Source organism: Erythranthe guttata, chromosome 9, assembly GCF_056151865.1.
Source record: "Erythranthe guttata isolate IM_541 chromosome 9, IM_541, whole genome shotgun sequence".
In the NCBI taxonomy this organism is placed as follows: domain Eukaryota; kingdom Viridiplantae; phylum Streptophyta; class Magnoliopsida; order Lamiales; family Phrymaceae; genus Erythranthe; species Erythranthe guttata.
The window spans coordinates 12,636,993-12,649,929 of NC_142541.1; the positions used below are offsets into that span (position 1 = coordinate 12,636,993).

Sequence of the window (12,937 nt, forward strand, 5' to 3'; positions counted from 1 at the left end):
TAATAAACGGAAATCAGGTTATGGTTACAACATATTTTATTAAACATAAATTTAGCTTAAAAAACGAAAATCAGGTCCTGAACACATGGTTACAACATATTTTATTAAACATAAATTTAGCTTAAAAAACGAAAATCAGGTCCTGAACACCTAAGTATCCCTCGTCCTACGCCTGCGGTGAGAATGTCGCCCTTGAGAGGGTCCTGCATCCCGATCGTCAGCATCAGCACGGTCCAACTGAAGATACTCAGCGAATGGGGCGCACATGTCCTGGATCGTCCTGAAGAAGTCATCGGGGATACGCCGATATCCTGGAATAGTAGAAGGAGGCAAGTTATCGTAGAAGTACGGATGCAACACTCGGGTGAGGTCATATATAGCCGGAACTGCAGATGGTTCCGCTCTCTCAACCGGCTCGGTACTAGGATCTACACGGACGTGGGTGTGGTCTAGATACCACGGCATATACTCCGGATCCGACTCCCAAGCTGGACGCGCCTTCCGACCATAGTAATCTCGACTAAGCATGTGCGTGCGGGGATACTCCACATCTGATCGCCGGGCTCATAGTTAACCTTGTAAGATGCTATTTTTCTCTCCCTCTTAGCACCTTTTAGCGGACGAATTGGGTCCGCCGGTTTAATCTGCCGAAACCCGAACTGACGCAAAACTCTATCGGGCATATAAGGCTCGACCGTATCCATCCATCGAATAGTCCCGTGATGAACCGTCTTTCCAACTTCAGATGCCACTTCCAATCCAAATGGCGTCCAATTCACCTACATTCATTTAATAATACACATATATTAATAAGCATAATTAATATAAAATGATGTATCGAATCGAGACGTCTACGATTATATAATACACATAGATACTTACATCTGACGGACGCATCGAATCGAGACGTCTACGATAATCTACAAGTATATCCTCGTCCTTAGGAATATGATGTATCACCTGCCACCGTTTACACCACGGCTCTCCCGTAACATGTGCGTTAACCATCGGAGGCCGGAAACACGAAAAATACTCATATATCCAACACTACAGTACGGGAAATAATAATACGGCATAATTAATAACAACAACAACAACAACAGCAACAACAACAACAACAACAACAGCAACAACAACAACAACAGCAACAACAACAACAACAGCACCAACAGCAACAACAACAACAACAACAACAACAACAACAGCAACAACAACAACAGCAACAACAACAACAACAAGAGCAACAGCAACAACAACAACACCAACAACAACAACAACAGCAACAGCAACAACAACAACAACAACAACAACAACAACAACAACAACAACAACAACAACAACAACAACAACAACAACAACAACAACAATAATAATAATAATAATAATAATAATAATAATAATAATAATAATAATAATAATAATAATAATAATAATAATACCTCTAATAGTGTCAGACATCCAGCAATCTGCGCCGCCTCAGCTCGCGTAGCCATGCCCAACTGTCGGTACAGATAGGCCAATGTAGCCGAACCCCAAGAATACTAGCGAATCAGATTGATTTCCTCTAACAGTGGGAAAAAATCTGCTCTGACCTTCGATCCACTCTTATCCACGAACAACAACTTTCCGAGCAAGTATGCAATATATGCTCGTACTCGATACGCGGAAGGAAAGGTAGAATTGTCGCCATATTTCACCTCCAAATCATCTAACCGGGGTCCGCCACCATACCACCAATGCTCTATAAGTGCGGGGTCGACTCCGAAAGCTCTCGCACCAAGCTGGATCGCGTCGGCCTTATCCATCCAAACGTTAGGGCGAGTTCCACTAACTCGCAAACCCATGATGAAATGCACTGTTGGGTTTCGGGCACGCATACGCAGCGGAAAACAAAAATTTTGTGCGAATTAAACGACTTTAAAACACACAAGTACATGCCCGATAAATTAAATCAATTAATTGCGTACCTTTGCGCTTCCAGCGAAATTAAAAACAACATACATGCTAATAAATCTAACCGAATTTAAATCAATTAACATGCTCGCGTTTAAACCAAATAACATGCTTGCAACGATTTGATCGATTATACATAATCACATAAAATAATACGAAACAAACATGAATATATAGGTTTAAACAAAACTCAAATCGAAACTAGGGTTTCGCGTGTTTACCTCTTGAAGCGTGAGGTAGGAGCGTTTAGCACGTCGAGATTGCTACGGAAACCAATCCGTACAATCGGGGCAGCAGCGGTGCAGCGGCAGCAGCGGCGCGTGAGGTCACGGCGGCGCGTGAGTTTCACGCGCGAACTTCCGGGCGGCGCGTGGGGCAGCGTGCGGCTTCGGGCTCGTGCGTTGCTCCTCGATTCTTCGATCTACAGTCTTCCTCCTCTCGGATTTCACCTCGTATACTTCGATCTACTAAAACGTGGCACTAGACACGAAGTAGTTAGAATTAACGGAAGAAAGGAAAGAAGAAAAGAATACCGAAAGTGATCGGCCAAGGGATGGCCGATTCCGGCGACGGGGCGGCGTCAACGGCGGAGGTGGCCGCGCGAGAGAGGGAGCGAGAGAGAGAGGTGGACGGCCGCTTTAGGGTTAGGGTTTGTTGTGTATGTGCAAGGCCTATAAATCATGTATTTATAGTCCCTTGCATAAAACCCTAGCGGGCTTAAGTTGGACCGGGCCCAACAGCTTAAGCTTGTCAGTTCCTTTAATCGCTCGTCTCTCTCAATTCAATGTCCGAAAAGTTGCAACGATTACATTTTCGGAATCATTATAATTTCCTCGTCATTACGAGTGCCATATCTCATTTTCCAACTTTCCAAAAGTGGAAACCCTAGTTCAGTGCACTTTCTAAATTTGGAAACTTCCCGATTTAGAAAGTTCACTATCACGTTCGCCTATTCTTTTCCTTTTCTTATTCTCATTCATAATTCCAAATTATGAATGTTGGACTCAATCATATTGACTTCCAATCATGCAAAGATAAACTATTTTATCTCTGACCGTTTATTCAAAGATCTCATGTGCACGAGCAGTGTGACCCTCGATGGTTCAGGTGTAAGCTAGCCGTGGGCCCACAACCCTTTGTGGTCAAAACTCGTCCCCTTCGAGTTACGATTAAGATGAAGCTCGTTTCACCTTAATCACCCAACGAATCAAGATTGGCGTCTAGCAACTACGCGTCATGATTCCCTAGATACAAATGAAGTGCCTGCAAGAACCTTCAGATATAGTTAACGTACAGTACGGTCCCTTCGATTCATATGTCCCGATCGAACTAGAGGCATTGGTTCATCGAGACCTCTTTATATGTTCGATGACGGTGCGATCGTTCCAAGTGTTGTAATCGTCATGTGCATGACTTAGAGAATCGAATTCTCTAATCATCACTTAGTCAGCTCTGGCCAGAGACTTAGAATGATTACAAACTTTCAGAACACACAGGACATCCAAGACTATTCTAGCGATCGAATCCCCGACTACAATGCACAGACCTCCCACTAGATTTCGGACTGCACGAACACTGGCCCTTGGGATGGTCCTCGGTGGAACTCAGGGACAGGTCACGATACAGCTGGTCCTCTAGTGAAGTCACGGTGATGTCTAGGTCATAAGGACTAATGGTGTACAACTATACCATAGATATCTCTACTCGATTATTGGGAACCACTTAGAGATTTCTAGGGTGAGGGAGTTCAGTGAACTCGTCAACTTACGAGCACCCACTTATGCATGCCGATATCACAATACCGTTTACTGATGAGATGCAGTACACATACACTAAGTGCTAGTCTTAATGGGAAAGGCCGATATCCTCATTGGTGGCGTAACCCTTCGACTAGGAACACGTTTAACAGTTATAATACTTAAGTAAATATCTCACGATCCTAACGATCAATTACTAGTACTTGTAATAACTGTAAGGACTATATCTATGCTTGTGACAAAGGGACAAAGATATAGAATGCCAAGGTGTTTTATCATTAATACGAATAAAGGTTCGTTTATTACAATAATAAATACGAAAGACCACAGCCACATGTTGGCTTGTTGGTCACCTACTCTAACATGCACGTCGTGCAGGGTAATTGTCATCTCACCGAATGGCATGTGAAAACTGTTGGTGTCCGGCTGCCACCTCTCAATAAAAGCCTCTATTAATGGGTTATTGTGCTGAGGCAGCGAACAATCACGCAAGTGATACAAGCCGGTACTCTCCAGTAGTGAGACACAATCATCGTCGTCGGGGCCCGGCCAAGTACACTTCGCGTGCGACCGTAATTTAACCATATGTCGACCCTGTTCAAGATATATTCATATATAAGTATACCACAAGCAAGTGTAAATATTATAAACAAAATTTATTAATATTAATAAGTATTACCTTTCCCTCCCAAATGTCGTAGGCAATATGTGCTCCAAAACTTGGAATCAAGTGAGCGTATTTAGGTCCACCGGGTGTCTCACCGGTCAACATCCAAGGTCGAGAAGGAAGTTTTTTTCTCGGAGCGGTGCGGGACCTCGAGACAGGATTAGAACCACCGAAAGTACCACCCATCGGGACAGGAGGCGGAGTCGGAGTCGGAACATCCTCGTAATCGTCATCGGATGGAAAATCCGGCACCGGAAACTGATACTTCTGCTGAAAGCGTAGTTGTGGATCGTACTCGTACTCCTGCGGATGCATATATGCATCCATGGGTGCATCCATCTCCTGCTCGGCCTCTGTCTCTGTCTCCTCCTCAATCATCGTACGTGGGGGTACAAAAGCACCAGTGCGTTCCCCACGACGTTTAGAACTAGTAACATTTCTATTATGTGTCCTTCCCTCCCGTTCCGCAGTAGTCTCCACCACCGGATCTGCAGGAGGACGAATCAGGGGTCCTTTCCCTTTTCCCAGTCCGAATTTTTTCGCCCAATTAGACATCCTGTAAACATAAAATTATTAAATTATTATAATTTCATTGAATTAACTAAATTATATTAAATTTACTAACTTATTTTAATTCAAAAAAAAAATATTTCTTTTAAATCAGAAAAAAAAAAAAAAAAAAAAAATTTAAATCGAACGCCCGATTTGGGCGTTTCCCGGCCGAACCGACGCCTGGACCGGGCGCCGGTTCGCCCGGGAAACGCCCAAACCGGGCGTCCAAGCACTCATTTCACGCCCAAACCGGGCGCTGGCTGCATGAACCGACGCCCAAAGTGGGCGTCGGTTCATGCAGCCAGCGCCCGGTTTGGGCGTTTGGCTATAACTTCCGAAAATTTTAAAAGCCCTACAAATCGATTTGTAGGGCTTTTAAACATGAAATTGGTTGCAAAATCGAGTTACCCATTGCATATAACACATGTATGTGTTGAAATTACCTGAAAAAATCGAAGCCCAAGCCCTGAAATTGGTTGAATTCGATGTTTTTCGAAAAAAAAAAAAAATTCTGAAAATTTTGGAATGGGGTGGTTTTGGAGAGAATTTCGAATTTTAGGGGTTTTAGAGAGATAAACTGTTTTTTGCTTTGAACGGTAAATAGCAATAATTAAACCGTAAAGAGCATTTTCTTTTTTATTTTTATTTATTTTGGCTCAACTACCATTTAAAGCGTGTACTACCATTTCCGTAACACCACCGCGGCCGCCGCTAAGTCCCCCACCAGCCTTCCCTATAAACAATTGCAATCAACAAATACATTAAATTTCATCAACCCTCAAATTTAAGGGGCTAAAGCTAAATTTGTTAAAAGTTCTATACTATTCAGATTTCAGCCCTATTCACCGCCGCTGTCATCGTGAAAAAGTATGTCACACACACATTATCACACACCTAAAATACGTATTCATACGATGTTAGTTACACTTGTTCATCTTCGTTGTAACTTAATAATTACGGAAACGAAACTGAAAAAATATGAAGAATTATTTAATGACGTGAATGTCGATGGTGATGGTAATGTACGCACTAGAGATTTAAATTTTTTTCTTCAGCTTATTTAACTGAGTTGTGTAACTAAACTATGCGAATAAGTTGTCTAAACTGTGTAATTAAGTTATCTGTATAAGTTGTTTATGTTGTGAGAAACATCTATTCTTGTTTTAGTTGTTTCTTTATTGTATTTTAACTAAGCTGCTCCTTATTAATATAATTAAGCTGTGCAATTACCGTGTCACTGTTACTGTTAGTTTTCCTAAGCGATTCCGTTAAAGGGGAGCACACATGAACTTTTAATATAATTACAAAAATGCGCGTGTCCTTAAAACTATAAAGAATATTTTGAGGGACCTCCAGCTATTTTTTCCCAAATTTAAATACTAGTAAATACTTTAACAAATAAAGAAATATGGGCAAATTACGGCCATCCCTGGAGTTATGGTCAAATTGCGAAAACGCCGTTTATGTTTGGATAATTACAACCACCGTCTCAACCATGTATTATCAATTTATCATACCAAAATACCAATCCAAAGAGGGTGACCGTAATTATCCAAACAAGATGGGGTCTTTTCGTAATTTGACCATACCTCAGGGGCAACCGTAATTTTCCCGTAAAGAAATATTAATGAATAGATACATAATTTAGGTGGGCGATACAATACAATACAATACAATTATAAATGCTGCTGAGCACAGACGGAGAGAGAGAGAGAGAAAGAGAAGTTTCACTCCCATGGCGGAAATTCAATCACCACCACCACAAAACACCACCATCGACCCCAACAATGGCTACTGCTCACACACCAAGATTTACCACAGCCTCCGCCCGCCCCTCCCTCTCCCGCCCCCCTCTCAGCCCTTCTCCATTTTTTCATACACTCTTTCCCTACTCCACTCCCCCACCACCCCCACCTCCGCCGCCCTCTCCACCACCGCCTTCCTCATCGACGCCGGCACCGGAGACCGCCTCACCTACTCCGCTTTCCTCCACAAGGTGAATTCCCTATCGTCCTCCCTCAAATCCCTTCTCTCCAAAAACGACGTCGCATTCGTCCTCTCTCCGCCTTCCCTCCATATCCCGATCCTCTACTTCTCCCTCCTCTCCCTCGGCGCCGCCGTCTCTCCGTCGAACCCGCTCTCTTCTCCGACCGAGTTGGCCCACCAAATCCAACTCAGCAAACCCGCCGTCGCCTTCTCAACCTCCGCCCTCGCCCACAAACTCCCGCCAAATCTCCCCGTCGTCCTCCTCGACTCCCCCGAGTTCCTCTCCATGCTCGAGCCAACACTTGCTTCGAGCGGCGGCGGCGGCGGCGGCGGCGGCAACCCACACAGCGCCGCCGTGGACCAGTCGGATTCGGTCGCGATCCTCTATTCCTCCGGCACCACGGGGAAAGTGAAGGGCGTTGTCCTAACCCACCGCAACCTGGTGGCCGTGATTGGGGGTTTCTACCACCACAAATTTTCCGGCGACGGCGGGAAAGCGGCGGCGGAGGAGGAGGTTTATATCCACCCGGTGTCCCTTTTCACGCTGCCGTTGTTTCACGTCTTCGGCTTCTTCATGCTGATCAAGGCGGCGGCTATGGGCGAAACCGTAGTGCTGATGGAGAAATTCGATTTTGTGAAAATGCTGGAGGCGGTGGAGAGGCACAGAGTGACGTACATTCCGGTGGCGCCGCCACTCGTGGTGGCGTTGGCCAAGTCGGACTTGGTGGACAAGTACGACCTGAGCTCGCTGCAGATACTCGGCTGCGGCGGAGCTCCGCTAGGAAAAGAGGTTTCCGAGCGATTCAAGGCTAAATTCCCTAACGTCGAGATTTATCAGGTACATTGACTTCTTAGTTACATACATCTTTTTATGTTAGCACTATTTGTACTTTTTCCGGGATTTGTCGAAACATTTCTCGTTCTAGTATATAGTAATTTATAGAAGATTGAAGCGTATAAATCCAAAACATTCTTGTAGTAGCACTAAAAAATAAAGAAAGTGTTCGATATGGAACGACGAGATGGCATTGGTCTTTGTAAGAAAATGTACGAGGCTAAATTAGAGCATAACAACAAATTTGTCGATATTCATTGTGCAACGGGAATTTAAATTATATTCTTTTTTGAGTAATGGAATTTTCTTGGTAAAAAAGAATCAAGTCTTGAAATATTCCCAACTAGTGTCGAATCTGGTTTGATTTCACATAATCGAGACCACGTACTTGTCTTGTCTTAATTATCTCAAAATTTAATTCTCACGACGTAAAAAAGTTGTGCGTATTTCTTTTTCCCCGTAGTTAAGTTGAGCTAATGCAATTTATGTTTATTACTAATTCGTGATTTGTTTAGGGGTACGGTTTGACGGAGAGTGCAGGAGGGGTTGCGCGAATGGTGGGCCCCGAAGAGGCGAAGGTACATGGATCTGCGGGTCCTTTGTCTGAAAACATGGAAGCAAAGATAGTCGATCCTGCGAGCGGAGAGTCATTGCCACCTGGACAACGTGGAGAATTATGGCTACGAGGCCCTGCAATTATGAAAGGTTCGTATGTTGTATTAATCATTTTTTTATTTGCTCGTCAGTGTTTGCATGCCATGATTAATGAGGCGGAAATCGGATGGATCTGATCCGTGTTAGCAGTTTCGAAAATTTCCAAAAAATTTCACAAGTGAAAAACAATAAAATCAGGATTTCAGAAATTGGAATGAAAAATATTATTCCAAAACCGGAAATTTTTGGAACGGAAATCGGCAGAATTCCGAATTTCTAATTTTTATGTCACCTATAATATAAAATACATGACAATAATGATACTTCAAGTGCAATTTTCGTAATTGTGTCTATTTTTGGAAATTAAAACCGGAGCAAAAATTGGAATCGAATGTGTATTCCAATTCCATTCCAAAATAAAATTGAAAATCCGAACTTTCGGAATTCGGAATGAAAAATATTTTTCCAAATTCAGAAATATTCGGATCGGAATCAGCGGGATTCGAAATTTTTTGTTCCAATTTCCACTTCCAATCCTAGTCATCTATGTGCGGAATTTCCATGCCGGTATTGAACAATTTACGTCAAAAGAAGAATATATATATATATATATATATATATATATATATATATATATATATATATATATATATATGAAGAGCGAAAATGTGGAAATCGTAGCGAATATAATATTCATGTTTGATCGAAAACAGTTATAATCATAGTAAGATAAATGGTGGGCCCACCGTATCAGGTTATGCTGGAGACAGTGCTGCAACAGCTGCAACTTTGGATTCGGAAGGGTGGCTAAAAACGGGAGATCTCTGTTATTTCGACTCGAATGGGTTTCTATTTATTGTCGATCGGTTGAAAGAATTGATTAAATACAAGGGATATCAGGTCAGTCGTCTTTTTTTCTTTCTTCTGGGAATCTTCCTTTTATGAATTTTGCATCAATAATCGAGAAAATAATTAACGTCTAACGAGAAAATGAGACGGCATTGCAGGTTCCTCCGGCTGAGCTGGAACATTTACTTCAGTCGATGCCTGAAATTGCAGATGCGGCAGTGATTCCGTAAGCATTCTTGTAATTTAAATTAATTATGGAATGAAATGTCGGAAAACTGAAGAACGAATTGTTTTCCCGATGATGCTTTTGACGAGAGCAGATATCCCGATGAAGAAGCAGGTCAGATTCCCATGGCCTATATAGTGAGAAAACCTGGTAGCACCATTTCTGCAACTCAAATTATGGATTTCATCGCAAAACAGGTGTGTATATATATATATATATATATATATATATATATATATATATATATGTATACACACCTGTTTCTTGATAATATTCTCATTTAATTTCTATTTATTAAGTTGCTGCAGCCTTTTATAGTTTGTTCTGCATAGATTTTACCCTTTTTTTTATTCGTCGTGTTTTTTGCAGGTTGCTCCATATAAGAAGATCCGGCGTCTTGCATTTGTTGAGTCGATTCCGAAATCGCCAGCAGGGAAGATCTTGCGCCGTGAGTTGGTTAATATTGCTCTTTCGACAACTACTTCATCTAAACTGTGAATCCAAATATATATATATATATATATATATATATATATATATATATATATATATATATATATATATATATATATATATATATATATATATAATTCTTCATATTTGTTACTCACACCTAAAGCTTTTCTATTTTTACAAGGGCTCGTTTGATAGAAATGATGTGATTATATGTAATTTGGTTGCATTTGGATATATTATGTTCATGTGTTATATATGCTTAGTAGCATCTAGGGTTGTATTTGTCATTTTATTTAAAATGCAAGAAACATTATTATTAGTATATATATACCAAACCTAGTTAGGAGAGTTGATATCTAGTCTCTACTATTCGAATAGAGGTGTATAGGGTTCGAATCTTGGCACTTCCCCTACTTGAATCACTAAAATTCGTTTTCATTTGAAAACATTACGTTCAAAACATTTTACTTTAATGTGAAATTGACGAAAAGGAAATTGTAAAAAGATTTAATTTTATAGATATTTATTGTTCTAACGACTTATTCACCGTCGAATTTTAGTTTATGTGTTGAGAATAATTTTTTGAATTTTAATGAGCTCGGGCTCGACTCGGCAGAAATAAAATACATCTTAAATTTTTTATCACCAAAAAAAAATTTCGAAAAGAAAACCCTTCATCTATTTCGATTTGACGTTGTCTAAAAAACATATTTTCTTCCAAGTATTTTCTACCTGATATTTCCACCAATTACAGTAAAAAATACATCAATCGAATAATTTAGTAATAAAATTTATTTTATTTTATTTTGTAAGAAAATATAGTTTTATGATACTACAGTGTGATTTTTATTTTTTGGCACTTATGTGCTCGAATTTAGTTTAGAGGTTGAAGAAAATAACAATTCAATTTATTATTTTTTACCATAGAAAAAAAATGAAATTGGCTTCATTATTCAATTTATGGTGACTTTGTGAATGATTTAAAGTATTTTGGAGTGCAAAGTGCTATTATCGTTTTTCAAGAATGCAAAGTGCCAAAAGACTCTATTTTAAGGATGCAAAGTGGGATTAAACATCTGAAACACTATTTAATTGAAGAGCAAAAGAGATTTAGATAGGTGCATTAGATGTAATAAATTTATTATATTAGTTCATAGGGGGTGTAAATGAGCCAAGCCGGCTCGACAAAAGCTCAAACTCAATTTTTTCGAGCTTGACCTCGAGGTTCATGATGTTGTCGAGTCCGAGCTCATTTTTAGTTGTTCGTGCGCAAGCCGGTTAGCGAGCTTTTTTTTTTTTTTTCAATTTTTATTTTATTTTAAATATCGTTAATATAAAATAATTAATAAATTCATATAAATAAATAAATTATAGGTTTTTTAGTTAGAATTTTTTTATTATAATTTATAATAATAAATTTCTAATAATATTAATAAAAAAAATATATGCACAAGATGGTTCAAGCTCGAGCTAAAAAAAAATAATACTCGAAGAGCTCGAGATCGAGCTCGAGCTCGCCAAAACTGCCAAGCTCGGCTTGTTTACGCTCGTATTAGTTCATGAAAAAAACTAGTGATAACATCCATTGCAATCTCGATTAGCTTCGTTAAGTTCTATAACCAATCCAAGGAATACGTTAAGTTATGTTTCACAATTACCAAAAGTGTTGTCATCCTTTCCGAAACATGAGCTATTCTTTTATTATTTTTGGGGCAATTTGTTAAACTTCGTTGGGCACTAACATTCTTTTAGATTAGGATAACCGAATTTTTGCAATTTGTTAAAGTCTTATGTTCTTCAGTTTTACTTTCATTTCGTCTAACTAACTGCACTCCGTCAGATCTGTCCAATCCCGTTGTACTTTAAATCTGCTACATCCCTACATACTCCCAGTCGCTACCATCGTCGAAACTCTTCCACAATCACACACAAGGACGTATACGCAACCATACAAACGCACATACATACGATTTTGGTTGCACTTCTCCTCATAGTTGTAACCTAATAATCATGTAAACAGAAAAGGAAAAATATGAATAATTGTTTGGTGATGAAAAATGGTAATATTGGTGGTGATGCATGCACCAGAGATGGTAATGTTGGTGGTGATGCATGCACTAGAGATTTATGTAATTTTTTTTAGTTTATTTTAACTAAGATGTGTAACTAAACTATACAAATAAGCTCGCTAAGCTATCTAATTAATCCAAACTTTACAGTAAAGTTATATGAAATACATGTGTTTTTGCTAAACATTTGCTCATTAATAACGTAACTAAGCTATGTAAATGAGTTTTATAAGTTGTATGTGTAAGTTGTGTATGTGTTGTGAGATGTATCTATTCTTGTTTTAATTTTTCTTCGGTGTATTTTAACTAAGATGTTGCTTATCAATATTACTAAGTTGTGCAAATTACCGTCATCATAATTGTTGGTTTCATTTTAACTAAGTTGTTGCTTATTAATATGACTAAGCAGTACAAATCACCGTCACCATTACTTTTAGTTTCTGTAAGCAATTTCGTTAGAGAAACTCCACATCTAGTGACAGTCAGATCTAGGGCGAGATAGGTCACAAGGACCTTTAGCAAAAAGACAAATTCACTTGTTCTTAAGGCGAAGTTTTTAAGGACTTTCAGCTAATTTTCCTATTATTTTATATATCGATATTGTTTTGGATAGGTTGTTCGTACTTTGCAGTGCAGAGTTAGTGCCAAGACGGTCGATTATTGTCCCATATTACGTATAAGATACTAATGTTTTTTTTTTTAATAATCACTTATTATACTATTGATTGAAGTACAACAAGGGAAAATTCTATGATGTTAAGTCAAAATGATCAAGGAGTCCATTAAGTTTAGCAAATTATCACACATTCTTTGCTGTGTAGCACAAAAACTTCAATTTTTTTTAATGTTTTTGCGTTTCGAACATGAAAGGAGAACACCTTTTAGACATTTTAGGGTCATGTTGCAATTTCTGAAGAGTTAGAAATATATTGA

General features: G+C 39.5%; 2 protein-coding genes across 2 annotated transcripts; one reads left to right on the forward strand and one right to left on the reverse strand.

Moving 5' to 3' along the window:
* Positions 1-150: 150 nt before the first annotated feature.
* LOC148768126 (uncharacterized) lies at positions 151-1,850 on the reverse strand. Its single transcript, XM_088822777.1, has 4 exons — positions 1,440-1,850; positions 883-1,047; positions 470-779; positions 151-428 (listed from the first exon to the last, which is right to left on the reverse strand). The coding sequence occupies exons 1-4, from the start codon at positions 1,491-1,493 to the stop codon at positions 151-153; spliced, it is 807 nt and encodes a 268-aa protein (XP_088678903.1). The 5' UTR covers positions 1,494-1,850.
* A 4,752-nt stretch (positions 1,851-6,602) lies between these two features.
* On the forward strand, positions 6,603-10,019 carry LOC105974121 (4-coumarate--CoA ligase-like 9). The gene is made up of 6 exons (XM_012999184.2): positions 6,603-7,753; positions 8,266-8,455; positions 9,159-9,304; positions 9,412-9,479; positions 9,574-9,676; positions 9,849-10,019. Exons 1-6 carry the CDS (start codon positions 6,665-6,667, stop codon positions 9,975-9,977), a joined length of 1,725 nt encoding a protein of 574 aa, XP_012854638.2. The 5' UTR covers positions 6,603-6,664; the 3' UTR covers positions 9,978-10,019.
* The last annotated feature ends 2,918 nt before the right edge of the window (positions 10,020-12,937 follow it).